This window comes from Hemibagrus wyckioides, linkage group LG14, assembly GCF_019097595.1.
Source record: "Hemibagrus wyckioides isolate EC202008001 linkage group LG14, SWU_Hwy_1.0, whole genome shotgun sequence".
Taxonomy (NCBI): domain Eukaryota; kingdom Metazoa; phylum Chordata; class Actinopteri; order Siluriformes; family Bagridae; genus Hemibagrus; species Hemibagrus wyckioides.
The window spans coordinates 22,651,406-22,677,781 of record NC_080723.1 but is presented as its reverse complement, the minus strand read 5'-3'; the positions used below and the strand labels follow the sequence as shown (position 1 = coordinate 22,677,781).

General features: G+C 40.4%; 2 protein-coding genes across 2 annotated transcripts; both read right to left on the bottom strand.

Annotated features, from left to right (window-relative positions):
• Window positions 1-8,591: 8,591 nt before the first annotated feature.
• Window positions 8,592-10,011, bottom strand: lsm10 (LSM10, U7 small nuclear RNA associated). Its single transcript, XM_058408459.1, has 2 exons — window positions 9,917-10,011; window positions 8,592-9,219 (listed from the first exon to the last, which is right to left on the bottom strand). Exon 2 carries the CDS (start codon window positions 9,207-9,209, stop codon window positions 8,850-8,852), a length of 360 nt encoding a protein of 119 aa, XP_058264442.1. The 5' UTR covers window positions 9,210-9,219; window positions 9,917-10,011; the 3' UTR covers window positions 8,592-8,849.
• An 892-nt stretch (window positions 10,012-10,903) lies between these two features.
• oscp1a (organic solute carrier partner 1a) lies at window positions 10,904-21,018 on the bottom strand. Its single transcript, XM_058408648.1, has 10 exons — window positions 20,907-21,018; window positions 16,218-16,372; window positions 15,206-15,373; window positions 14,661-14,741; window positions 13,886-13,989; window positions 12,923-13,051; window positions 12,725-12,800; window positions 12,475-12,620; window positions 12,130-12,187; window positions 10,904-11,490 (listed from the first exon to the last, which is right to left on the bottom strand). The coding sequence occupies exons 1-10, from the start codon at window positions 21,016-21,018 to the stop codon at window positions 11,383-11,385; spliced, it is 1,137 nt and encodes a 378-aa protein (XP_058264631.1). The 3' UTR covers window positions 10,904-11,382.
• Between the last annotated feature and the right edge of the window lie 5,358 nt (window positions 21,019-26,376).

Genomic DNA, 26,376 nt, shown 5'->3' with positions numbered 1-26,376 from the left:
CCTGTCCCTAAACTCCTGACAGACCCAGCTCCTTCTGCTCAATCTGACTCCTCACGTCTTAATTTGGGTCTCCAGACGTCATGGTGAATTTAAACAGTCCTTGTGTGTGTACGTTATACTCGCACACACACACACACACACACATAGAGAGACAGGGTGGATTTTATAGAACCACAATGGAGGCTTTCAGACAGCAGGAACCATACATTAACACACTATATCACATCTATATTCATCACACTGTGTGTTTTTTAGTCTCTATTTAAAATCGTACCCTCACACCCGTACTCAGAGGTCAGGGTCAGGGTCTGGGTTAAACCATCAAGCTGGTAGAAAGAAGTTAGTACAAATGAATTTGAGCACAAAGTAGAAGCCTGGGTTTGAATTTTTTCACTCTCTCTCTGGAGTGCTTGTTTGAGTTCTTAGCGAAGAGGTGGGGCTTTAGCCTTCTCCTGAAGACAGTCAGTGACTCAGCTGTTCAGAAATCCAGGACAAGTTTGGTCCATTACTTGGTTGCCAGGACAGAGAAGAACCTTGATCTAGGTTGTGTCATGAGGGATTGCGGGTAAAATTCAGGTGCTAGTAGCTCGAAGGCAATCTCGTATTGAGCAGAATTTGATCATTGGCTTCATGTCTGATTTTATCTTTGTAGGTATCTGAGTTTTGAGTATGATGCAGGCAGATACAGCGGAGTAGGAGAACAAGTTCGGTGCCATATTGGATCAGTTTCAAGGCTCGCAGTGAGGAAGACGTACCAGGAGCAAGAAGCAGTAGTCTAATCTTGAGAGGACAAGATGTCTTCTTCATGGAAAGCATGTCAGGTTAGCGATGTGTGGACAGAAGGACAGTTGTTTGTCCTACACCAAGGATGCATGTTTATTTGTTTATTTTCCAGAAAGATCACAAGATGTTCACATGGGCATGCTTCTCCAGCAGCTGCGTGTTGCTAGGATTTGACCTGAGGTGATGAAATGTTGGCTAGACATGCTCAGATCCAAGCTGAAACATGATTGTGTGAGATGAGTGTCATCAGGATTGGAATAATAAGACAACAATGAGGACATTCACTGGATTTAGATGGATTGCAGAAGGGTGCCTAGCACTGACCCTTGTGGGACACCAGGCCAGAGTCTAGCTGGAGCTGATAGGATTCGGTTTATGTATATGGAGGTGGAGTGGAATACCAGCGTACTGGGAGATGAGCTTACATCACTAACTGTGTGTGAAATATATTACACATGCCCTTTTAATCCAGTAGATGTTTATTTAGTATGCAGTGTTTAAAAGGCTGTCCAGGGTCTTCTGCATGCGAGACATTCCTTTAACACACCCTCATATGAGTCAGGTCTGATTATCCACTGTCTGATATCTTAAAAAATGAATGAATTTCAGGAATTTTAGACAAAGTAAGATGAAGATCTGTGAAAGAAAATTAGCTATCATACGAAAATAAATATATCTTTAGCATACATGTGAAGATCATGACTGTCGTATGTGAAGATCATAACTTTGTACAGAAAAACTGACCAGCCGATTTGTGCTGGACAGAGAGAGAGAGAGAGAGAGAGAGACAGACAGAGAGAGAGAGAGAAGTTCAGCGCCAAACTGCAAGGGTGGAGCAGGAAATAGCTGTGGAGGTCCGCAGTGGGCATGCAGCCTGCCTCTGCCACTAAAAGAGCTCTTTGTGTTTAGGTCAGTTATAGAATCATACTCTACACACACACACACACTAAATGTGGGACCGGTGCCATAAAACCTGCTCTAGCATTAGTAATTAGCATTAAAATGATCCCAGGATGACGTTCTGAACGTACCTATTTTTATATTGTTGTTGTGGTATACGGGACTCCAGCTGGAGCAGGGCATGCTGGGACTAAACTGGCCTGTGTCCTAAACCATTAACTTCTGTCAGAATCATTAGAAGAAGTTAGCAGGATCATTTAACCCTTCTATTCAGGCCAAGGGTGACAATAATAAAAGTTTTTTCTGAAAGAAGTGTCATACCTTTGTCTATTTTCTAACAACAATGCCATAAACATGCATGTGTATGAATTAGAGTTTGTTTCAGAAATAATTTTCTAATAATATTTTAGAAAATATCTCAATTTTAGAGGACTAGACATGAGTTCACCTTTTTTTTTGGACTGGCCCGGTATATGACTCTGGAGAGCTGGAGGAAGTGGCTAGGTGTGTCCGTCTGGAGAGCTTGGGGAGTGGCTAGGTGTGTCCATCTGGAGAGCTTGGGGAGTGGCTAGGTGTGTAGATCTAAAGAGTTAAGGGGAGTGGCCAGATGTGTAGATTTGAAGAATTAAGGAGAGGGGTTAGGTATGAAGATCTGGAGAGCTGAGGGGAGTGGCCAGGTGTGTAGATCTGGAGAGTTTGGGGGGAGTCACCAGGTGTGTAAATCTGGAGAGCTAAGGGGAGTGGCTAAATGTGTAGATCTGGAGAGTTAAGGGGAGTGGCCAGGTATAGATCTGGAAAGCTAAGGGGAGTGACCAGGTGCGTAGATCTGAAGAGTTAAGGGGAGTGGCTAAGTGTGTAGATCTAGAGAGCTGATGGGGAGTGGCCAGGTATAGATCAGGAGAGTTAAGGGGAGTGGCTAAGTGTGTAGATCTAGAGAGCTGATGGAAAGTGTCCAGGTATAGATCTAAGGAGTTAAGGGGAGTGGCCAGGTATAGATCTGGAGAGCTGAGGGGAGTGGTTGGGTATATATCTGTAGAGTTAAGGGGAGTAGCCATGCATAGATCTAGAGGGGAGTGGCCACATATAGATCTAGAAAGTTAAGGGGAGTGGCCACGTATGGATCTAGAGAGTTAAGGGGAGTGGCCAGGTATAGATCTGGAAAGTTAAGGGGAGTGGCCAGGTCTGTAGATCTGGAGAGTTAAGGGGAGTGGTCAGATCTGTAGATCTGGAGAGTTAAGGGGAGTGGCCTGGTATAGATCTAGAGAGTTAAGGGGAGTGGCCAGGTATAGATCTGGAAACCTAAGGGGAGTGGCCAGGTGTGTAGATCTGAAGAGTTAAGAGGAGTGGCTAATTGTGTACCTCTAGAGAGCTGAGGGGAGTGGCCAAGTGTATGGCTAAATAAGACAAGGGGGCAGGGCCAAGTATCAAGGCAGCTGTCAAGATGACTGTCTATGGATAAATAAATAAAAGATAGATAAAATTTTGATTACATCACACGGTATTTACGTACAGTTACTCTTGACAGGAAATGAGTTCCATGTTGAGACACTTCTAAGACTTTACAACGTTATAAACTGCATTTTGGTTTTTCTGGGACTCTCCACCCAAAAGACGTAAAAATTTATATTTAATTCTAATGAATATTGAAACTCTGGCTGCAGGTCACTGTGTCATAAAATCACGCTTTACAGCCGCCATATTTCTCAAGAATTACTAAATTCCCTTTGTATTTAATCCCTTCAGTGTGGTTTGAGATTTAGTATTTATTGTTCCTGTTGCTAGAAATAGTGTTGTTTTAAGTGGCTGTGAGTGTGAACAGGAACTCACACACTGTTATTATGTGGCGATTAACCATCAGTTCTGCCACAGCAGCTCCGGCAACAAAAATACTCATTTCCAAAGAACCTTTCCTTTAAACTCGGAAACCTCAGACGCAGACAACAGGGCAGAGGAGGAGGAGAGAGCTGAAAACAAACAACCTCTACATCTTCATCACCGAGTGTAAACCCAGTATGTTTGTAGATTTAATGCTGAGCTTTAGTGGCTAATGAGCAACATATGGGCATCCAGTTCACCTCATTCACCACCGGCCATGGGAAACGTCTGATAATTCAACAGAAAACCTACTAGAACTTTCAGTAAAGCAGACAATAAATCTAAATATAACGTTTCTGCAACATTCTAAAAACATCTGCTGCAATCAAGCTTATATATATATATATATATACACACTATATTGCCAAAAGTATTCGCTCACCTGCCTTGACTCGCATATGAACTTAAGTGACATCCCATTCCTAATCCATAGGGTTCAATATGACATCGGTCCACCCTTTGCAGCTATAACAGCTTCAACTCTTCTGGGAAGGCTGTCCACAAGGTTTAGGAGTGTGTTTATGGGAATTTTTGACCATTCTTCCAGAAGCGCATTTGTGAGGTCACACACTGATGTTGGACGAGAAGGCCTGGCTCTCAGTCTCCGCTCTAATTCATCCCAAAGGTGTTCTATCGGGTTGAGGTCAGGACTCTGTGAAGGCCAGTCAAGTTCATCCACACCAGACTCTGTCATCCATGTCTTTATGGACCTTGCTTTGGTCACTGGTGCACAGTCATGTTGGAAGAGGAAGGGGCCAGCTCCAAACTGTTCCCACAAAGTTGGGAGCATGGAATTGTCCAAAATGTCTTGGTATGCTGAAGCATTCAGAGTTCCTTTCACTGGAACTAAGGGGCCAAGCCCAGCTCCTGAAAAACAACCCCACACCATAATCCCCCCTCCACCAAACTTTACATTTGGCACAATGCAGTCAGACAAGTACCGTTCTCCTGGCAACCGCCAAACCCAGACTCGTCCATCAGATTGCCAGATGGAGAAGCGTGATTCGTCACTCCAGAGAACGCGTCTCCACTGCTCTAGAGTCCAGTGGCGGCGTGCTTTACACCACTGCATCCAACGCTTTGCATTGCACTTGGTGATGTATGGCTTGGATGCAGCTGCTCGGCCATGGAAACCCATTCCATGAAGCTCTCTGCGCGCTGTTCTTGAGCTAATCTGAAGGCCACATGAAGTTTGGAGGCCTGTAGCGATTGACTCTGCAGAAAGTTGGCGACCTCTTCGCACTATGCGCCTCAGCATCCGCTGACCCCGCTCCGTCAGTTTACGTGGCCTACCACTTCGTGGCTGAGTTGCTGTCGTTCCCAAACACTTCCACGTTCTTATAATACAGCTGACAGTTGACTGTGGAATATTTAGGAGCGAGGAAATTTCACGACTGGATTTGTTGCACAGGTGGCATCCTATCACAGTTCCACGCTGGAATTCACTGAGCTCCTGAGAGCGACCCATTCTTTCACAAATGTTTGTAAAAACAGTCTGCATGCCTAGGTGCTTGATTTTATACACCTGTGGCCATGGAAGTGATTGGAACACCTGATTCTGATTATTTGGATGGGTGAGCGAATACTTTTGGCAATATAGTGTATATATATATATATATATATATATATATATATATATATATGTAGTGTTATATAAGTGGCATCTTGGTGGACCTGGGACCTTCTGGGGCATGAAGCCTTTATTATTGCCACATATACATTACAGCACAGTGGAACAATTTCCTTCTCACATCCCAGCTGAGGAAGTTGGGGTCAGAGCAAACAGCAACCGATCAACAACCTAGTGCCTTAATCACTTGAGCCACCACTGCCCTTGAGTAGGCTAACAAAACAAAACTTGCAGGAGCCATTAGTTGTAGAGTTCAACTGCATTTAAGGTGCCTAGCATGTTTGCCTCACACCTCTGAGGTTTGTAATTCAGTTCCTAAACCATTTAGGGCATTTGGCAGACAATCTTATCCAGAGCAACTTACAGTTTATCCCATTTTATACAACTGAGTAAGTGAGGGTTAAGGCCCAGCAGTAGCAACTTCATGAACCTGGGATTCAAACTCACAACCTTTTGGTCAGTAAGCCAACACCTATAAACATTCAGCTAACAGATCCCACTCAAATGGCTTACATTCCACATGTCTCTGCCCTGTATGTGTAGAGTTCACATCTTCTCCCCATGCTTCAGGGGTTTCCTCTGGGTTCTTTGGTTTCCTCCCCCAGTTCAAAGACTTGCCTTGTAGGCTGATTAGTGTGTCTAAATGGTGGCTCAGTGGTTAGCATGTTCACTTCACACCTCCAGTGTCCTGGGTTCATGTCTCGCTCCTGCTCACTGTGTGTGTGGAGTTCGCATATTCTCCCTGTGCTTGGTGGGTTTCCTCCGGGTGCTCTGGTTTCCTCCCACAGTCCAAAGACATGCTTCTAGGCTGACTGGAGTCTCTAAATTGCCCGTAGTGTGTGTGTGTGTGCCCTGTGATAAGTTGGCACTCTGTCCAGAGTGTATCCTGCCTTGATGCCCGATGACGCCTGGGATAGGCGCAGGCTCCCTGTGATCCGAGGATAGATCAGATAAGCAGTACAGACAATGAAATGAAAAATAATTTTCCCGCTGAAACAAGAAAATGTAGCTAACGTGCACCGAGCTCTCAGTCAGGCGTTTTGCCAAAGCAAACATAATGGACAAATTTGTAGTTCAACTGTCAGTCAATAAACAGACTCCTACTCTAAAAAATTCTTCAGTCAATGACAGTAATACCCCAATTTTGGATCAAGAGGATGAAGCCACAGCAGCGAAAAATCCTAAGAGTGGACATGCAAAGTGTCGGCAACATAACAAGAGTTACCTTAACTGTGGGTTTCTGCTGTTTTCGAAAAGCAGGGATTTGCCACAATGTGTTGTCTGTTCTAAAGTGTTATCAGCAATGACTTCACTATACAGATAGATGAGTCACCAGACGTGTCAAAAACATCACACCTGCTTGCACATGCTCACTATGAATGGAAAAAGGCAGTACATGAGGACTTTCTGTATTGCGCGGACCTACGCACTACTAAAACAGCAAAGGATATTATAGAGTCATGGATCGTTTCATGACATCGAATGAAATAAACTGAGCTAACTGCATCGGTGTCTGTACAGACGGCTCCGTGATGCAGTGATGACAGGCAAGCACTCCAGAGTGGTCCAGCAGACAAAAGCCGGTGGCCCCGTGAGTTTCTTCAACACATTGCTTTTTGCACAGAGATGTTCTTGCTACAAAAGTAATGGAACCTACTGTTCATAACGTTCTACAACAGGCTACAGATGTGAAGAGGTGGGTGCTGAAAACCACTCGCTGCTCATGTACACAGAAGTGAGATGGTTATCCTGGGGGCGAATGCTGACTTGCATCTTTAAACTGAGGGAGGAGCTTTGTGATTTCCTTGCAGACAAGAGGTCTGATCTTTGGTGATATTTTGAGAGATGAAAAATGGCTCGCACTACTTAGCTACCGTGCAGACATACCCAATTAAACAAACAAGCCAAACATTACGATGCAGGGTGCAAACACAAACTGCATCATCCGGCATGAACGAGTCGAGGCTTTCAAAAGAAAGCTAAAACTATGGAAATCCTGTGCAATTTCAGGAACCTGCGACATGTTTGAACAAACAAGTGCCTTTCTAGCAGAGAGGGAACTGGATGTCAGAGAAATTTGACAGTTATTTTCCTGCACTGTCTGAGGATCAAGCAGCATCTTATCTCTGAAAGCTCGTTTTGGTGAAATACCATTGGAGACATTCTGGTGTGAGACTCCTGCAGAGTATCCAGTGTGTCATGAAGCAGGAACAAAGGTACTGCTACAGTTCAGCGCCACCTACCTTTGTGAGGCTGGGTTTTCAGCTATGACAGCCATCAAAACACAGATCCAGACTGACCCTTGAGCACGCATTGACCACATCTTTCACAAGCGACAGCAGCAGGCTTCTTACTAAATTCTCAGTAAATACCTTTCCATAACCAATTAACATTTAGTAATATAATGGCAAATTGTACTGTAAGTTATAAAGTATAGCTTTAATTTACAGTGTGTATGTAAAAAAATGACAAAAGCTATAACTATCTTAACAAACAAATGCTTTTTGTTAATAAAAAGGTTGAAAAACAAACACTTTTCTCATTGCTGCAGAAGTGCAATATACCAGTATCTAAGTGGGGCCTTAAACCATTGACTTGGAGAAGAAGAGGGCCTTGGAGTAAAAAAGGTTGAGAACCCGTGTTACAGGGTCCGATATTTAATAGTCCAGTGAAGCCTCGGCATACTAATGCCCTCTGTTACAAATTTTCACTTTAAGAATTGAAATTTACTGAATACGAAGCATTTTCAGCATATGAACGAACCGAACGCCGGGTACATCGTGTGAACGTCCGGGAGCCGTTAGCGTCAGTGGAAAGCCAAGCCAAGCTAAATGAAGAGAGTTTACAAATTTCTTTTCAGTCAGTGAAGGCTGTTTGGAAAGAGTCAACCCACGATACCAACGTTTCCTTCGTTAGCGTTCAAAAGCTAGGTGATTTTTCGTTGACAGTTTGGTGGTGTGGGTGGTCTGTTGTATTTTTCCAACTTCCTGTGAGGAGCCTTGACATGGAATGCTTGGCTTGGGTCAGTTCTTTGTAAGCAGCCATACAGTTTACATATGCTTTGTATTGGTCATTTTGCTCATATTTTTGGGAGGCTGTAACGGATTATCTGCATTTACATTATTTCTTATAGAGAAATTCGTTTTGCAGTACAAATTTTTTATTTCAAGAACACTCCTCCAGATAGAATATGCAGAGGTTGCACTGGAGCTGTACGGCATAAATACTAGGTACAACCTTTTTTTATTCCAAGAGTGCACTCTCAATATTAATCAATACTAATTAAATATGAAACTAGAACATTTAGCTTAAGTATTGTATGATTTATTGTAGTCGTGCCCTTCTGCATGTGTGTGTGTGTTCAGAAAACCCAAAAACTACAGAGAACTTTCCACAACGTGCGTGTATTCGCATATTTAATAAAAAGAAAAAACTTCACAGGAGACACACATTTCAGATTCAAGGTGAATCGTGTGCTGATACACAACCATCACGACATCATCATGAGGTATTTAATAATAATATAAAAAAAGAAAATCTCACTGGTTTGAGTTTTTCAGTCAGATCTGACTCAAGAACAGCAGAAAATGTCAGCATTTAACTTCATCAAACATTCAACTAACATCAGCAGCCTGAAAAAAAAAAAAAAGTTCTTCCTGGTTTACTTTTTCTTCTTGCTGTACTCCTTCCTCCCTTTCTCGCTGAAGCAGCGCACCCTGTGGATCTTCTCCAGCTGGCTCTGGATGGTCTCTGCGATGTCTACGTGGTCAGGAATGTGGACGTAGCGCACGTTACGGCCGGTCACAAACAGGTCGGCCATCTGCGAGATGTTCCCCCTTCTGTCCCGGTACAGGACGTCCTCCAGGCGCACGTTCATGAAGGCGTCCACGTTGAGGACGCGTCCCCGGGCCGTGCTCTCGTCTCTCAGCTCCACCGTGGTCACCTGACCCTGCAGACCCTGCAGCAGCACCACCAGGCTGTTCTCAGAGATGGTGCGCTCGGCGATGGACTGAGCCGCCATCGGTTATCCACTAATCACACACAAAACATCTCAACATTCATCTACACCATCCGACTCATTTTGGTGTGATACGAAAGAAAAATCCGCCTTTCGCTGCTTCATCTACACTAATCGCTCTGGAATCTATCCCGGGAATGCCGGATGTGAAGTGGGAATACCGATTACTACCCAATCCTGATCAGTAAAACACGCTCAGCAGGAGCAGAGTGAGAAACATCATTATTATTACTTTAAATAGAAATAATTATTCATGAGAGAGATCCTGAAACTATATTTAAAATAAAAGAAATACAAAATTCTGACAAAAAGTACATAGATACAGTGATTTATTCACACTTTAAACATACATCCAACTGACTCAAGATTAGCTTCATGCTAACAAGTAGTACATAGCTTACAGCTAACCTTGCACGCCTATTTGAAACATCATGGTTTTAATAACTGCCATGGTCTTGCCCCTAAATTCCCCTTGTTCCCTATACAAGCGCACTACATAGTGCCCTAAAGTAACAGTATTATACACCCTACCTAGTGCACTATATCACCGTTTGGGATGCGACCATGCTGCGCGCGGGCTTTTTCACCAAAAATTCGACCGGGAAGAAATATTTAACTACCAAAACTTTTATATTCTTTCATATTCTTAAGTTATATAACGTGTTTAAACTACATATTAATAAATACAAAATGAATCTAGTAGCTGTTACCTGATTTGGCGTTATTTCAACCGCGGTAACATGTTTCCACAACAGCCTCGTAACTCCGCCTCCCAAGTTCCGCGTTGTGGTGACGTCATTTATTCATGAAGCTCCTTGTCTCCCTCTAGCGGCCGCAGGTTTTTATTACATTCTCAGTGATTTTTGTGTGAAAAGTACAGAATTATGCAAGTTGAGTGATTTTGAAGAAAAAAAAAATCTTCAGGTTAAAAACAAATCATTTAAAAGCACATTAATGTTTAAGGATGTTTTTACATTTGCATGCTCTTTAAAAAAGAACCGAGCTGCGGTTAATGGGTTAATGTTCCACACCGCTCATACTTTCACACTGAATCCTGGCTCTTCATAATCTGACATTTCATACTGCACGTCCCTAAACACTGACTTATCCCTGTTAAACGGATGTTTTTACGTGTTTTCGTGTTGCTACGTCCTGGTTTTTACCTGATATCAGGTTTTCAGGTGCAAATTGGGTGTCTGTTGCTAAGCAGCCAGACGTAACATCCTTACAGCACATAGTTTCACACTGAACATGTTCAGCTACCCTGAGGAAACAGCCCTGCTTCTACATTACACCTGTAGAGAAACGTTCCTCTGCCTGCGGGTAAAGAGCGAGGTTTAGAGAGATGAGGAGCTAGGGGTTAAACCCAGTGTGAGATTTATTCCTGAGTTGTTCCCAGTGGCGGGCCGTGCATTTTACACCTAGGCCTTCACTGGTGTCCTTCCTGAATTAATCCACCTCTATACCATCATTATGATGCCGCAGCAATAGTAATTAACTAATTAACCGTTAAATAGCAAAGTAAAAAAGAAATTAGTCTACAGTATTTCACACCTCACAAGGAATAGTCAATTTTATTATGGTTAATTTTCTCATAAAAGACATTCTTGATGCCGTATGCAGCAAACTGCAATCTCCAGAGGATGCAGCATCCGAAATGAGACACAGAGAATATAGAAACAATGTATATGTGCGGTTCTGCCTCTGACTACTCCAATTATCCAATCAAAGGACGTGATTAAGGCAGATTTCTTTCGCCCTGGCAACACATGATGTCAGCCACTAGCTGAAATATGATTGGATAAATATTCTTATCATAAATATACACTACTGGAAGCAGCGCAACCGTGAGAAAAGCTATGAAATGTAGAGAATAGACTATTGGGAATAATTTAATACACATTCATGGAAAAATATATTAAAATGCAAGTCAGTGATTCAGATCACTGCTGTTTGTAGAGCAGAGAAGGACTTGAGAAGGACGGTCCACCACTGGTTGTTCCACATTTATGCACAAATTGTTGTTTATCTTTTTAAATAAATGACTCGTTTTTGTCACATGGGGTTGTATTTATTACACAATACTTGAGTTTAGAGTTTTCTTCAACGTCTCACATAACTGCACGTGTCAGAATATAAGATCACACATGAACTGGACGTGTTAAGTCATTGCGTTTCAGAGCTCGTCCATCATGGCCAGCAGATCTTCTCCTTTGTCGCCGGGTCTCTCGGCCGCGTCCTGATCGGTGAACTCGGCGGCGATGCGGGTCAACTCTGTGTCGACCTGAACACACACAAAGACTGCATGAGAAGAGGAGAGAAGTGAAGAGAAGAGAAGAGAAGGGAGGAGAAGGGAAGAGAAGAGAAGAGAGAAGAAGGGAGGAGAAGGGAAGAGAAGAGAAGAGAAGAGAAGGGAGGAGAAGAGGAAGAGAAGAGAAGAGAAGAGAAGAGAAGAGAAGAGAAGAGAGGAGAAGAGAAGAGAAGAGAAGAGAGGAGAGGAGAAGAGGAAGAGAAGAGAGGAGAGAAGAAGAGGAAGAGAAGAGAAGAGAGGAGAAGAGGAAGAAAAGAAGAGGAAGAGAAGAGAGGAGAAGAGGAAGAGAAGAGAGGAGAAGAGGAAGAGAAGAGAAGAGGAAGACAAGAGAAGAGGAAGACAAGAGAGGAGAAGAGGAAGAGAAGAGAAGAGAGAAGAAGAGGAAGAGAAGAGAAGATAAACTTTAACACTATTCAGAGATCAGAATGTCTGAGTCGAGTTTGTTGTGAGTAAAGTCTTGTGTTTTGGGTGTCAGGTTTATAGCTCAAGGCGAAGGAGCTCCAGGAGCCTGCAGTAAATAAACATCCTCCACCCATATCCATGACACAAACACACACACACACACACATTAAATATACAAATCTGAGAGGTGGCCTCAGGGCTGTGACTCACCTTCACCGCCTGGATGTTCACCACACAGAACACCTCGTCCTCCACCGAGAACCTGCTCCTGTAGAGACACAGCACAACGATAGATCACAACAATAACACAAGCATGATACAATAATAATGAACACGGGTCATACAGAGAACTTCAATACAATTAATAACAAAGACTGAGGTTTGCTTGAACGGAAGAAAAGTTACACAGAATAAATCATTTGCGCTTCACAGACATGACACGATGATATTTGCATCTTGTTTGTGTTAAGAAATGAACATACCACAGGAACACACCACTCACACATTCACACAGAAACCTCCTGGTCTTAAAGCTCGGAGCTGACGCGTACTCACGTGTCCTCTTCTTCCTGGTCTGAAGGAAACAGATTGACTCCCATCCCTCCATCAGCACCCACCGAATCCCAGACCTCCATCTGACCCATCAACTTGGCTAACAGGTTCAGCTCTACTTTAGCCAGAGGGTTAGGCTCATCACTGACCTGCTCAACACACACACACACACACACACACACACACCTGAGTTGTTCATAAAGTTGTATATAATATGAAATAAAGCTGTTAATGTCTGGAAGGCGCACTTCACCTGCTCTCTTTTGCAGGTGTGTGTGGAGCTTCGTGAGGTGTGTGTGTCCTCGGGTGTGTGTGAGCTCTCACCATACCTGCGTGAACACACAGTTCATACACACACTCATGATTAGAACTGATTCTAGAAAGTTCCGTAGCTTTGCTGGTATTTGGGATATAATGTTGTTGGATTGGTTTAAAGCGTCTCTGTGTGTACATGTTAATGCCCAGACGTGTGACTCGGTCTCCAGACACGTCGAACGAAGCGTCTCTCACGGGTCTGGTGTAACTTCCTCCAGTTACAAACTCACGCCTTCTCACCACCCTGCCTCGGGTGTTAAAATACCTGAGAGAGAAATAAAGAAGGACTAGATTTAAATCTGGATACACTATACTGCCAAAAGTTTTGGGACACCGCTCCAGATCACTGAATCCAGGTGTTGTTTTTCAGGGGTTGGACTCGGCCCCTTAGTTCCAGTGAAAGGAACTCTTAATGCTTCAGCTTCATACCAAGACATTTTGGACAATTTCATGCTCTTTGTGGGAACAGTTTGGGGATGACCCCTTCCTGTTCCAACATGACTGTACACCAGTGACCAAAGCAAGGTCCATAAAGACATGGATGAGTGAGTTTGGTGTGGAGGAACTTGACTTCAACCCCTGAAAAACAACACCTGACTTCAATGATTTGGAGGGGTGTCCCAAAACTTTTGGCTATACAGTGTATATCACGGTTAGATCCTTAGGTTCTGCTGAATCTGATTGGTTGGGCTGCGTTCTAAGAGTGCAATACTTCCTATAAGGGAAGTACCATCTGTGGAAAATTATGCTTCTGTGTCCACAATGTTTACTGCATTAGAGTTAGTGAGATTAGTGAACAATCGGTAAATTTTTTGTATATAATTTTCAGCTTAAAATATGAATGCTCATGAAATGAAGACTAATAATAAAAGAAGGCTTGGCGATTCCACCTGTAAGAGGAATGCAGATATCAATGTTAGCGACATTAGCCTGGAATGATTGAACACCATAACTGCTCTGTGGTTGGACTGGATTTTGCCTCGTTATAAATATTCTAGAAAATTCTTTCAATTGACACAAATGCTGCATTTAAAGGAAATGATGTGTAGAAATCTGTCTATTTATCAAGTTAATTCCCAAAATTAAAGCCAAAGACTACCTGATTAATCCTGGAACCTCAGATCCATGAGGCACCGTCCCCGACGTCGGCATCACAAAACTCCCGTCTGCGTTCTGGAGATTCTCCTTCAGGAAAACCGACACCTGGAAGAAGGAACATCGGAGCTGTGTGATAAATACATCTTACATGTTGCTTAGGATCCAGTATGTAGAAGTTCTGAAGACAAAAGACAAAGCTCCATCTGTTCAGATCGACCCCAAGTGAGCTTCTGATTTTTATTATAAGTCGAGTGCAAAAGTTTGTGCACCCTAAAAGACGAACGCCAGTGTGTTTTGCTTCACGGATGTTCTGTTCATCACCACAGCAAAAACTAACAACAGTGTGTGAAAGAGATCAGCAGGCAGAATGGAAAAATAATAATTTTCAAATAATTTTTATTTATATGATAAATATTATCTAATGACAAATTAGACAAATTACCTCTGACAAAAAAAATCTCATGTTTATTCTTTTCAAAAAATGTTTTTTTTTAAAAGTTGATTGTGTTTCACTTTTTACTTTTATTTCTTAAATAAAGGAGACGGATATTTTCAGCACAAATCTCACATCAGGATGCTATGTTAGTCAATAATGCTTTAAGTCACTGTATTTATTCATGCATTTGTTCTGTATCTATCTATATTCTTTTCATTTTGCTCTCACATCTAGTATAATCATAAAAGAATCATCTGCTGGTGCACAAATCATACAATACAACAAATATACAAAACAACTCTTGACTATTTTCTGACATTGTCTATAAAATAAACCTCACCCTGATGTGCGTGTCCTGAAAGAATGTGAGGAGGGTCTGGCGGATGAGCTGAAACTCACCGTCTGATAAAGGAGTAAACATCTGCAACATAATGAGAATAAAAAAACCATCATGCAGCAAATTTCAGCTCGTAACAGTTCCTCAGTTAGCTAGATAACTTTAGTCGAACTGCCGAACTGTTTAATAGAAACGAAACAGAAAGAGATGCATTCTCTCTTTTTCTGATTTCAGGGATTGCATTTCGGTGGAACACAGCTGCAACATTGTGATGAAAGCGGTGTCAGAGTTTGTTTTTCACTGAAGAGTTAAATCGAGATTAGAAGGTTTTGCTTCTCAGTGTCTGTGATGTTTTCTTCAAGTCTCCAATAAGCAGCAATACTGTGTGTTTCACTTTATTTAACTGTATGATGTTAATTCGCCAAATGGAATCAGTTTAAACTTCTGTTCCGCTTCACACTGAAGGTTGTCCTGCTCCTCACCTGATTGTGTTCATAGTTTGATGGAAGACATGAGAGCGTCCTGAATGAGAAATGTTACTGTTGTACCTCTATGATGAGACGCTGTGCCTCGTTGATGAGGTTAACGAGGCGGGGATTGTCTTTAACCAGCTCCCGAACCCCGTCCATGTGGTTGAAGGAGACGAGAAGTATGTCCCGCGGTCGAGGACAGAGAGCGATCTGGTACTTAAACGCCATGGTCATCAGGTCATACAGCTGGAGATGAGCAGCATGGACATGGATATGTGTGGATATACAACATGAGCAGATAAAGACTCTGAACACACTGTGAACACGATGTTCCTGTGATTAGATACTGCAATCGAATCAAATGATATGAATCAGCTGATATAAACCAAATTATATGAATCAAATTATATGAATCAAATGCTATGAATCAAATGATATAAACCAAATTATATGAATTGAATTATATGAATCAAATGATATAAATCAAATGATATGAATCGAATGATATGAATCAAATGATATGAGCTAAATGATATGAATCAGATGATATAAACCAAATGATATGAATCAAATGATATGAATCAAATGATATGAACTAAATGATATGAATCAAATGATATAAACCAAATGATATGAATCAAATGATATGAATCAAATGATATGAACTAAATGATATGAATCAAATGATATAAACCAAATGATATGAATCAATTGATATGAGCCAGATAATATGAATCAAATGATATGAGCCAAATGATGTGAAAAAAATGATATGAAACGATTTATGTGAGCCAAATTATATAAAAAATAATTCGAACCAAATGATTTGAACCTCATCAAGCCAGGTTCATAAAGCTGAAAATATAGTACTGTAATTAAACACGATAGCACTAGTGCACTACTATGGTTGTGAATTTCTGAATACCAAATGTCCGTATATTAAAAAATTAGCTACAAATCAGCGGCTGACCTTCAAAAGGTCATGACAACATTAACATGGAGGCGCACAAAAACATCACAGAGGGAATGTGATTATTTCAAGCAACTCTCCCTGTGTACCCTCCTTAGTCCCCTTCCCCAGCCTCCCTACCCTGTCTATGCTGGTGGAGTTGAGCCTCATGATGGAGGTGTGAGCCAGGCGTGTTAGCAGGTAGCGCAGAGCTTGGTGTGAGTATGTGTCCTGCGGCTGCATCAGCTCCTCCAAAAATGCCTTACTGAACATCACACCCACTATATCATTCATCACTACAGACACAGAGGGAGGAAAAACAATCACTAACACTGACAGGAGCAGATCATCAGAACAAAACACTATGCATCCAAGTGTCATAGTGATGAAAACCAGAACAATTTAGCAGATTAAGTAACGAGGGAAATCACATCAACTAGTAGATATTAACGTAGCTACAGGCTAACATTAGCACTTCAGTAGATATTAGTATTAGTATTAATTGTTCTAATATGCAACATATAACAACAGATTATCTAGAGGACAGATTTAAGGAGGACTGAATGGAGGGATGAGGAGACCAGTTTACCTCGTTTCCTGTCAGCATCTGACCAACCTGCAAACCATGTTAACACAACAAATTCTTTTTATTTTTGATTATTTTTTTGTACATAAACGTTGGATTTATTAATTCAGTTTACACAAGAGCCAGGATAAGGGGTGAGGAGGTGTTTACTTTGTTTATAAGTCTGAGGTTGGAAGTTTATTCAAAGCAGCATTTTACTCACTGGGTTAGCTTTAACAGGCTAGGTTCTCTCGTGGGTGTTTTTTAGTGTAGTAAAAAGTGTAAAAAGCCAGAATGTTTAGAATGAACAGTTTACATATCACTAAAACGTTTAAAACATATTTGATTTACATGTCGCATGGGTCAGTATTAGCTTGTTGGGCCGATTAGCAAAGATAAATGTACCATCAGATAGACACTAACAATCTTTGCTCCTTCATTGTTGTTCATAACATCTCTATAGACATTTACCCAGAGGTCATGTATATGACAGGATGAAACCGGATGATGTTTCTCTTCCAATTTTTTTGTGTATCAAACAGTAAACAAGAACTGTGACTAAAGTTGTGAGCGGGAAACTACGTGATTACAAGCATCATGATTGTTCTGAGAAATAATTTGAGACAATTTGGATTTGTCACTTTACTGTATTAAACCTCACTTTACTGTACTATATCTCACCTTACTGTATTAAACCTCACTTTACTGTACTATACCTCACCTTACTGTATTAAACCTCACTTTACTGTACTATACCTCACCTTACTGTATTATACCTCACTTTACTGTATTATACCTCACTTTACTGTATTATACCTCACTTTACTGTATTAAACCTCACTTTACTGTACTATATCTCACTTTACTGTATTAAACCTCACTTTACTGTACTATATCTCACTTTACTGTATTAAACCTCACTTTACTGTACTATACCTCACCTTACTGTATTATACCTCACTTACTGTACTATACCTCACCTTACTGTATTATACCTCACTTTACTGTATTATACCTCACCTTACTGTATTATACCTCACTTTACTGTATTATACCTCACTTTACTGTATTAAACCTCACTTTACTGTATTAAACCTCACTTTACTGTATTATACATCACTTTACTGTATTAAACCTCACTTTACTGTATTAAACCTCACTTTACTGTATTATACATCACTTTACTGTATTAAACCTCACTTTACTGTATTATACATCACTTTACTGTATTAAACCTCACTTTACTGTATTATACATCACTTTACTGTATTAAACCTCACTTTACTGTATTATACATCACTTTACTGTATTATACATCACTTTACTATGTTATACATCACTTTACTGTATTAAACCTCACTTTACTGTATTATACATCACTTTACTGTATTAAACCTCACTTTACTGTATTATACATCACTTTACTGTATTAAACCTCACTTTACTGTATTATACATCACTTTACTGTATTATACATCACTTTACTATGTTATACATCACTTTACTGTATTAAACCTCACTTTACTGTATTATACCTCACATTACTGTATTATACATCACTTTACTGTACTATATCTCACTTTACTGTATTATACATCACTTTACTGTATTATACCTCACTTTACTGTATTATACCTCACTTTACTGTATTATACATCACTTTACTGTACTATATCTCACTTTACTGTATTATACCTCACTTTACTGTATTATACCTAACTTTACTGTATTAAACCTCACTTTACTGTATTATACATCACTTTACTGTATTAAACCTCACTTTACTGTATTATACATCACTTTACTGTATTAAACCTCACTTTACTGTATTATACATCACTTTACTGTATTATACATCACTTTACTGTATTAAACCTCACTTTACTGTATTATACATCACTTTACTGTATTATACATCACTTTACTGTATTAAACCTCACTTTACTGTATTATACATCACTTTACTGTATTATACCTCACTTTACTGTATTATACATCACTTTACTGTATTAAACCTCACTTTACTGTATTATACATCACTTTACTATGTTATACATCACTTTACTGTATTATACCTCACTTTACTGTATTATACATCACTTTACTGTATTATAGCTCACTTTACTGTATTATACATCACTTTACTGTATTATACATCACTTTACTGTATTATACCTCACTTTACTGTATTATACATCACTTTACTGTATTATAGCTCACTTTACTGTATTATACATCACTTTACTGTATTATACCTCACTTTACTGTATTATACATCACTTTACTGTATTAAACCTCACTTTACTGTATTATACATCACTTTACTATGTTATACATCACTTTACTGTATTAAACCTCACTTTACTGTATTATACCTCACTTTACTGTATTATACATCACTTTACTGTATTATAGCTCACTTTACTATACTATACCTTACTTTATTGTATTAAAACTCACTTTACTGTATTACACCTCACTTTACTGTATTAAACCTCACTTTAATGTATTATACCTCACATTACTATACTATACCTCACCTTACTGTACTATACCTCACTTCACTGTATTATACCTCACTTTACTATGTTATACCTAACTTTACTGTATTAAACCTCACATTACTATACTATACCTCACCTTACTGTACTATACCTCACTTTACTTTATTATACCTCACTTTACTGTACTATACCTCACTTTACTGTACTATACCTCACTTTACTGTATTATACCTCACTTTACTATGTTATACCTCACTTTACTGTATTAAACCTCACTTTAATGTATTATACCTCACATTACTATACTATACCTCACCTTACTGTACTATACCTCACTTCACTGTATTATACCTCACTTTACTATGTTATACCTAACTTTACTGTATTAAACCTCACATTACTATACTATACCTCACCTTACTGTACTATACCTCACTTTACTTTATTATACCTCACTTTACTGTACTATACCTCACTTTACTGTATTATACCTCACTTTACTGTACTATACCTCACTTTACTGTATTATACCTCACTTTACTGTATCATACCTCACTTTACTATGTTATACCTCACTTTACTGTATCATACCTCACTTTACTGTACTATACCTCACTTTACTGTATTATACCTCACTTTACTGTATCATACCTCACTTTACTATGTTATACCTCACTTTACTGTATCATACCTCACTTTACTATGTTATACCTCACTTTACTGTATTAAAACTCACTTTAATGTATTATACCTCACATTACTATACTATACCTCACCTTACTGTATTATACCTCACTTTACTATGTTATACCTCACTTTACTGTATTAAAACTCACTTTAATGTATTATACCTCACATTACTATACCTCACCTTACTGTATTATACCTCACTTTACTGTACTATACCTCACTTTACTGTATTATACCTCACTTTACTGTATCATACCTCACTTTACTATGTTATACCTCACTTTACTGTATCATACCTCACTTTACTGTACTATACCTCACTTTACTGTATTATACCTCACTTTACTGTATCATACCTCACTTTACTATGTTATACCTCACTTTACTGTATCATACCTCACTTTACTATGTTATACCTCACTTTACTGTATTAAAACTCACTTTAATGTATTATACCTCACATTACTATACCTCACCTTACTGTATTATACCTCACTTTACTGTATTAAAACTCACTTTAATGTATTATACCTCACATTACTATACTATACCTCACCTTACTGTATTATACCTCACTTTAAATGTTGCTTCGTCACTGACGTCACGGCTCCGTGTTAAAACACACGAAGAAAATTAGCTTTATTATGAAGTGTGTTATTTGGTAAATGGTATCAAGAACGGTATCACCACTGGTACGTTCTTCTTTTTAAAATATTTTTTTTATTAAAAAGTGTTAGAAGTGTTATGCCTTTAGATATATAGACTGTCTATCTGTTTCGTTTGGTTTCAGTGACGTTAATTTCTTTTCCATTAATTTCTTAATAGAGAATTCCCAAGCAGTTACCGTCTCTCTCTCTCTCTCTCCTTTTTAGTTATGTTATGAGTCACTATTAACTAACCGAAAGGTGTTGGATTTAAGTATGAAAAATGAAAAGGTTTTAGGGGGGATTATGCAGGTTTTTCCAGAAGCACGACTAGGAAGGAACTATTCCATCTGATTTGCGGGGATTTTTCTGTAAAACACTAATGTGGAAGGGGATTTTGGGGGGGGGGGGACTAATACCGATTTACCTTTCTGTATTTTATCATCTGTTTCATTCTGAGCTCGGAGTCTCTGGTCCAAAATATAAAGCATTTCTCCACCCATATTTATCATCAGTAAAGGCAGAGTCCTCAAAGACATGGCGGCAAATCTGAGAATTACCAATAGATCAGCAACCTTTTTTTATTTACGTATTTATTTTTCCTAAAACTTATTTTAGCTCTCCATTTAAAGCCATGATATGTTCCCTGTAAGGCGGTTTATTAATCGCTTTCTAAGCTGTAAGAAGCGATAATAAAGACACGAGCCGCACAAACCGGTGTAATTACACTCCGCGACCGGCAGAGGGCGACCGCTACGGCATCACTTATAATACTTCTTCACTGCATTGAAGCGGCTGCTATCCAAGTGTAAAGTGTTATTACTGACATCTAATGGACTATTACACCAGTCTAAAAAGCTAATCGGTGTTATTTATCACAATTATTTACCCAGTTTAGGGGCATTTAGTGACGCCATGCTGCCACGCAACAGGGAATAAAACACTACTACATAATTTCTTCATCACTATAAAAATACCGTGTTCCGAGAAAACCATTCCGAGAGATAAATTGTTAATCTTTTTAATATTTCCAGGAAACGTGACGTTATGGAAAAGATAAGAATCTCATTAAGCTGAGAAAACTATTCTGATGTTACTGCATGCTGCTATATAATTACAGTAAGTGCTCATTAACAGTACATCATTGTTAGCACCTGAAGCGTATGATTGCAGCCTTATCGTGAGAACGTTGTTATTCTAATCTTCATAAGATTATAATTAACTTTAGCTGACACACCTTTTTTTTTATTATCAAAGATTCCTCAGTACTCAGTTTAGCTCACCTTTAACTGCCTTTTTTGTGCAGGCCTCTCTACTCCAACATTTCCCTTCTGAACACAGAGAATATTTCCTTTAGAGATTTCCTTTATTTCCATCCAGATTTGAACCAGTTCAGCTCAGCGTAGCCCTGAGTACTGTCACAGCACCTGAACGCCTTCAAGGTTCAAGCTTCCTTGTCAATGCCACCATACACTATATTGCCAAAAGTATTCGCTCACCTGCCTTGACTCGCATATGAACTTAAGTGACATCCCATTCCTAATCCATAGGGTTCAATATGACGTCGGTCCACCCTTTGCAGCTATAACAGCTTCAACTCTTCTGGGAAGGCTGTCCACAAGGTTTAGGAGAGTGTTTATGGGAATTTTTGACCATTCTTCCAGAAGCGCATTTGTGAGGTCACACACTGATGTTGGACGAGAAGGCCTGGCTCTCAGTCTCCGCTCTAATTCATCCCAAAGGTGTTCTATCAGGTTGAGGTCAGGTTGAGGTGCAGGCCAGTCAAGTTCATCCACACCAGACTCTGTCATCCATGTCTTTATGGACCTTGCTTTGTGCACTGGTACACAGTCATGTTGGAAGAGGAAGGGGCCAGCTCCAAACTGTTCCCACAAAGTTGGGAGCATGGAATTGTCCAAAATGTCTTGGTATGCTGAAGCATTCAGAGTTCCTTTCACTGGAACTAAGGGGCCAAGCCCAGCTCCTGAAAAACAACCCCACACCATAATCCCCCTCCACCAAACTTTACACTTGGCACAATGCAGTCAGACAAGTACCGTTCTCCTGGCAACCGCCAAACCCAGAAACCCATTCCATGAAGCTCTCTGCACACTGTTCTTGAGCTAATCTGAAGGCCACATGAAGTTTGGAGGTCTGTAGCGATTGACTCTGCAGAAAGTTGGCGACCTCTTCGCACTATGCACCTCAGCATCTGCTGACCCCGCTCCGTCAGTGTACGTGGCCTACCACTTCGTAATACAGCTGACAGTTGACTGTGGAATATTTAGGAGCGAGGAAATTTCACGACTGGATTTGTTGCACAGGTGGCATCCTATCACAGTTCCACGCTGGAATTCACTGAGCTCCTGAGAGCGACCCATTCTTTCACAAATGTTTGTAAAAACAGTCTGCATGCCTAGGTGCTTGATTTTATACACCTGTGGCCATGGAAGTGATTGGAACACCTGATTCTGATTATTTGGATGGGTGAGCGAATACTTTTAGCAATATAGTGTATGTGCAGACATACTGAGGAATCGAAATACCGTTTCTCTTCTCTCTTATCAAAGGTTTACATCGTCAGTGCAGTCAGTGCAATAGAGGGAGACAGATTTTGTGTGACGGTAACAGCAGTGTACTTGTAATAAATAGGTATAAACATGTGAATATATATTTGAAACATCTGAATGAATATACATCTGAGTAATGTAAACACCCCCAAAGGTGCAATATACATGCAGATAAATGTAAACTTTCAATATATATCTGAGTAAATGTGAACAGTGAATTAATATACAAATCTATTGGGCTTAGTGGTCAGCACTGTTGCTTCACAGCAAGAAGGTCCTGGGTTGGAATCCCGGGTTTAGAACAGGCAGGGGCCTTTCTGTGTGGAGTTTGCATGTTCTCCTCATGCCTGTGTGGGTTTACTCCGGGTACTCCGGTTTCCTCCCACAATCTAAAAACATGTACATTAGGTTGATTGGTAATTCTAAATTGCCCATAGGAGTGTGTGTGTGTGTGTGTGTGTGGTTGTCTGTCTATATGTGTGGCCCTGTGATGGACTGGTGACCTATAACAGTAGTGCAAAAAGTAGTGTAAAAGTCCCAACAGTGTCAGATTTAAATAGTTGTACATGTAATGTTAGAGGTGTTTGTAAACAGGTCCATGTGTGCAGAGTTCTGCAGAGAGTATAAAGTGTCTATTGTTTTTTGCTTTCATATCACGCATAACGTCAGAATGAACACACCTGTAGCTCAGATGTCTTGTGAGATTGAACTGGATGTTTTTTTTGGAGGAATTAATCCTCTTCACCGAATGACTACAAATGTTTTATCCTTCATTTAGGCTGCAGCTGATATCATCTGATCTTAAGTCTCCATTATACACTACTCAGAAAAAGTTAAGGATATTGGGCTTTCGGGTGAAATTTCAGGATGCACCTAAAATGCACTATAACCTTTCCAGGTGAACTTAATTTGACCTTCTCTACACTTTTGAATGCACATGTCCAACTGTTCAGTGTTTCAGTACTTTTTGCATAACTTGCTGTTCTCTAACAAGGTGCTTAACGGCAAAATTCACAACTGGTGTTTGATCCATGAATCGACCAATACATTTTCTGGTTCAGTTAGAATTGGTATTTAAACAGTCCTCTTCATCATGCTGTTCACATTTTGACATCATGAGACCAAGACCACACCTAACAATTGATCAACAGTACCTCGCCATTGTGAGGCTTCAAACAGGATGTTCTCAGAGGGAAGTGGTCACTGACCTTACAGTGTCACAGAGTGTCATCAGCAGGTTGCGACAGAGATACAGAGAGACTGGAAGAGTCACAGATAGTCATAGAAGTGGGCGTCCTTTGGCCACATCCCACGTAGATGACTGCTTCATTGTGAACAGTGCCCTGTGGAACCGGATGATGAACGCCACTCAACTCCAGACACATTTAAGGGAGGTGAGAGGCACCCAAGTGTCACATCAGACCATTCGAAACTGTTTACATCTGCGTGCTAGACGACCTGCAAGGGTACCTGACCACACCACCACGCACAGGCGTCATCGTCTTGCATGGGCCAGGGAGCATTTACGCTGGACGAGGGACCAGTGGGCCTCAGTGCTGTTCTCTGATGAAAGTCGAGTCACGTTGAGCAGAAATGATGGCCGCCAACGATGTTGGAGACGTCAAGGAGAGCGCTATGCATCAGCCACTGTTGTGGTGGTGTTACAGTCTGGGCAGGTGTGCCATTTTGTGAATGGTACAGTGACAAGCCAACACTACCTGAATAACATCATTAATCCAGTCATTGTGCCCCTGCATGAACAACACAGGCCTAATTTCATCTTCATGGACGACAATGCTCCAGCTCATCGATCATCGAGGTCGTAACTCAAATGGAGCGGCCTGCACTTTCTCCAGACCTGAATCCCATAGAAAACCTATGGGATCAGCCAAGTCGCCGTGTAGAGGCTCATAACCCTTCAAGAAGAGTGGAATGCCATGCCTTAGCAGACAATAAGTCGACTCGTGAACAGCATGAGACGTCGTGGTCAAGCTGTAATTGATGGTCAAGGGCACATGACAGATTATTGAGACATTGAGATTTTTTGTTGTGGTATACCCACCACTGTTGTTGGCTTTTGTTTCAATAAATTGTTTGAGATGAGGAAATCACCATTGCAGCTTCTACTTAAATGCCCTACTTTCATTATATAATATCACTGTAGTGTGAACTTTTTACATTTTCCAGAAATTTCACCCAAAAGCCAATTATCCTTAACTTTTTGTGAGTAGTGTATGTGACTTGTTTTTTTGTTTGTTTGTTATTTCCAGACATATCTCTATATTAAATATGCACTCTACTAATTCTGACGTCTTTAGGGACAGTGGTAGCTCAAGTGGTTAAGACTCTAGGTTGTTGATTAGGATTCAAGCCCCAGCTCTGCCAAGCTGCCACCGTTGGGCCCTTCAGCAAGGCTCCTAACCTCCCCAACCTCTAGGGGTGCTGTATCATGGCTGACCCTGCGCTCTGACCCCCAACCCACCCTGCTCCAGGGGTGCTGTATCATGGCTGACCCTGCGCTCTGACCCCCAACTCACCCTGCTCCAGGGGTGCTGTATCATGGCTGACCCTGTGCTCTCAACCCCAACTCTACAAGGATGGGATATGTGAAGAAAGGCCTTCTCTGTGCAGTAATGTATATGTGAGAAATAAAGGCTAATTAGTCGTTAACATAAGGTGAATTATCTGAAATCTAGACGTCAGACGAGCGTCCAGCCCATTAATTTATTACATTTAAAACTTTTTTTCTGCTCAGAGGTGAAGGACACTGCATCGTTTGTCAACATGAAATCATTGTTAGACTAATCTGGAATAAGAGCAGGATTAGTTTTGCTTCAGGTAACAGCTTGTTTTTTTCACAAGAGATTATTATCATCATCATCTCTTTAACTGCAACTCCATAATTATCACTTTGTAGAAATACAGGCTGACAGAGCAGCCCTGTCCACTGACTGCAGGGCAAAATCTCTGACTATATGCAAATTAGGAACATTAAGAGGTGAGAAGATTTATAGAGTCTTACAACACACACACATTTTACAAAACATCAATATATTTTAATCCATACTGATATTCAAGAGTGTAAAGGTTTGTATGCCCTTTTCTATCTGGCAGAAAAATAAACACACACACACACTGCTGTGTCTGTAATCAAACCCTGTTACAGCGAGTTATCTTTATTTAAAACATATCTACAAATTTTGACATATTAAGTCAAAATTATAATCGGAATAGCGAGTTATTAGATAAAAAAAAGAGAGATAAAAAATAATGAGTTAAAAAATGAGATACAGCTGCAAATATATTTACACTAAAATACATTTATCT

Coding starts and splice junctions, on each gene's coding strand:
- lsm10 (XM_058408459.1), bottom strand. CDS start 9,209: ATGGCGGCTCAGTCCATCGCCGAGCGCACCATCTCTGAGAACAGCCTG.
- oscp1a (XM_058408648.1), bottom strand. CDS start 21,018: ATGTCTTTGAGGACTCTGCCTTTACTGATGATAAATATGGGTGGAGAA. Junction 13,052..13,885: donor GAGGTTCCAGGATTAATCAG/GTAGTCTTTGGC, acceptor TTTCTCTCTCAG/GTATTTTAACACCCGAGGCA. Junction 12,621..12,724: donor ACACCTGCAAAAGAGAGCAG/GTGAAGTGCGCC, acceptor TGTGTTGAGCAG/GTCAGTGATGAGCCTAACCC.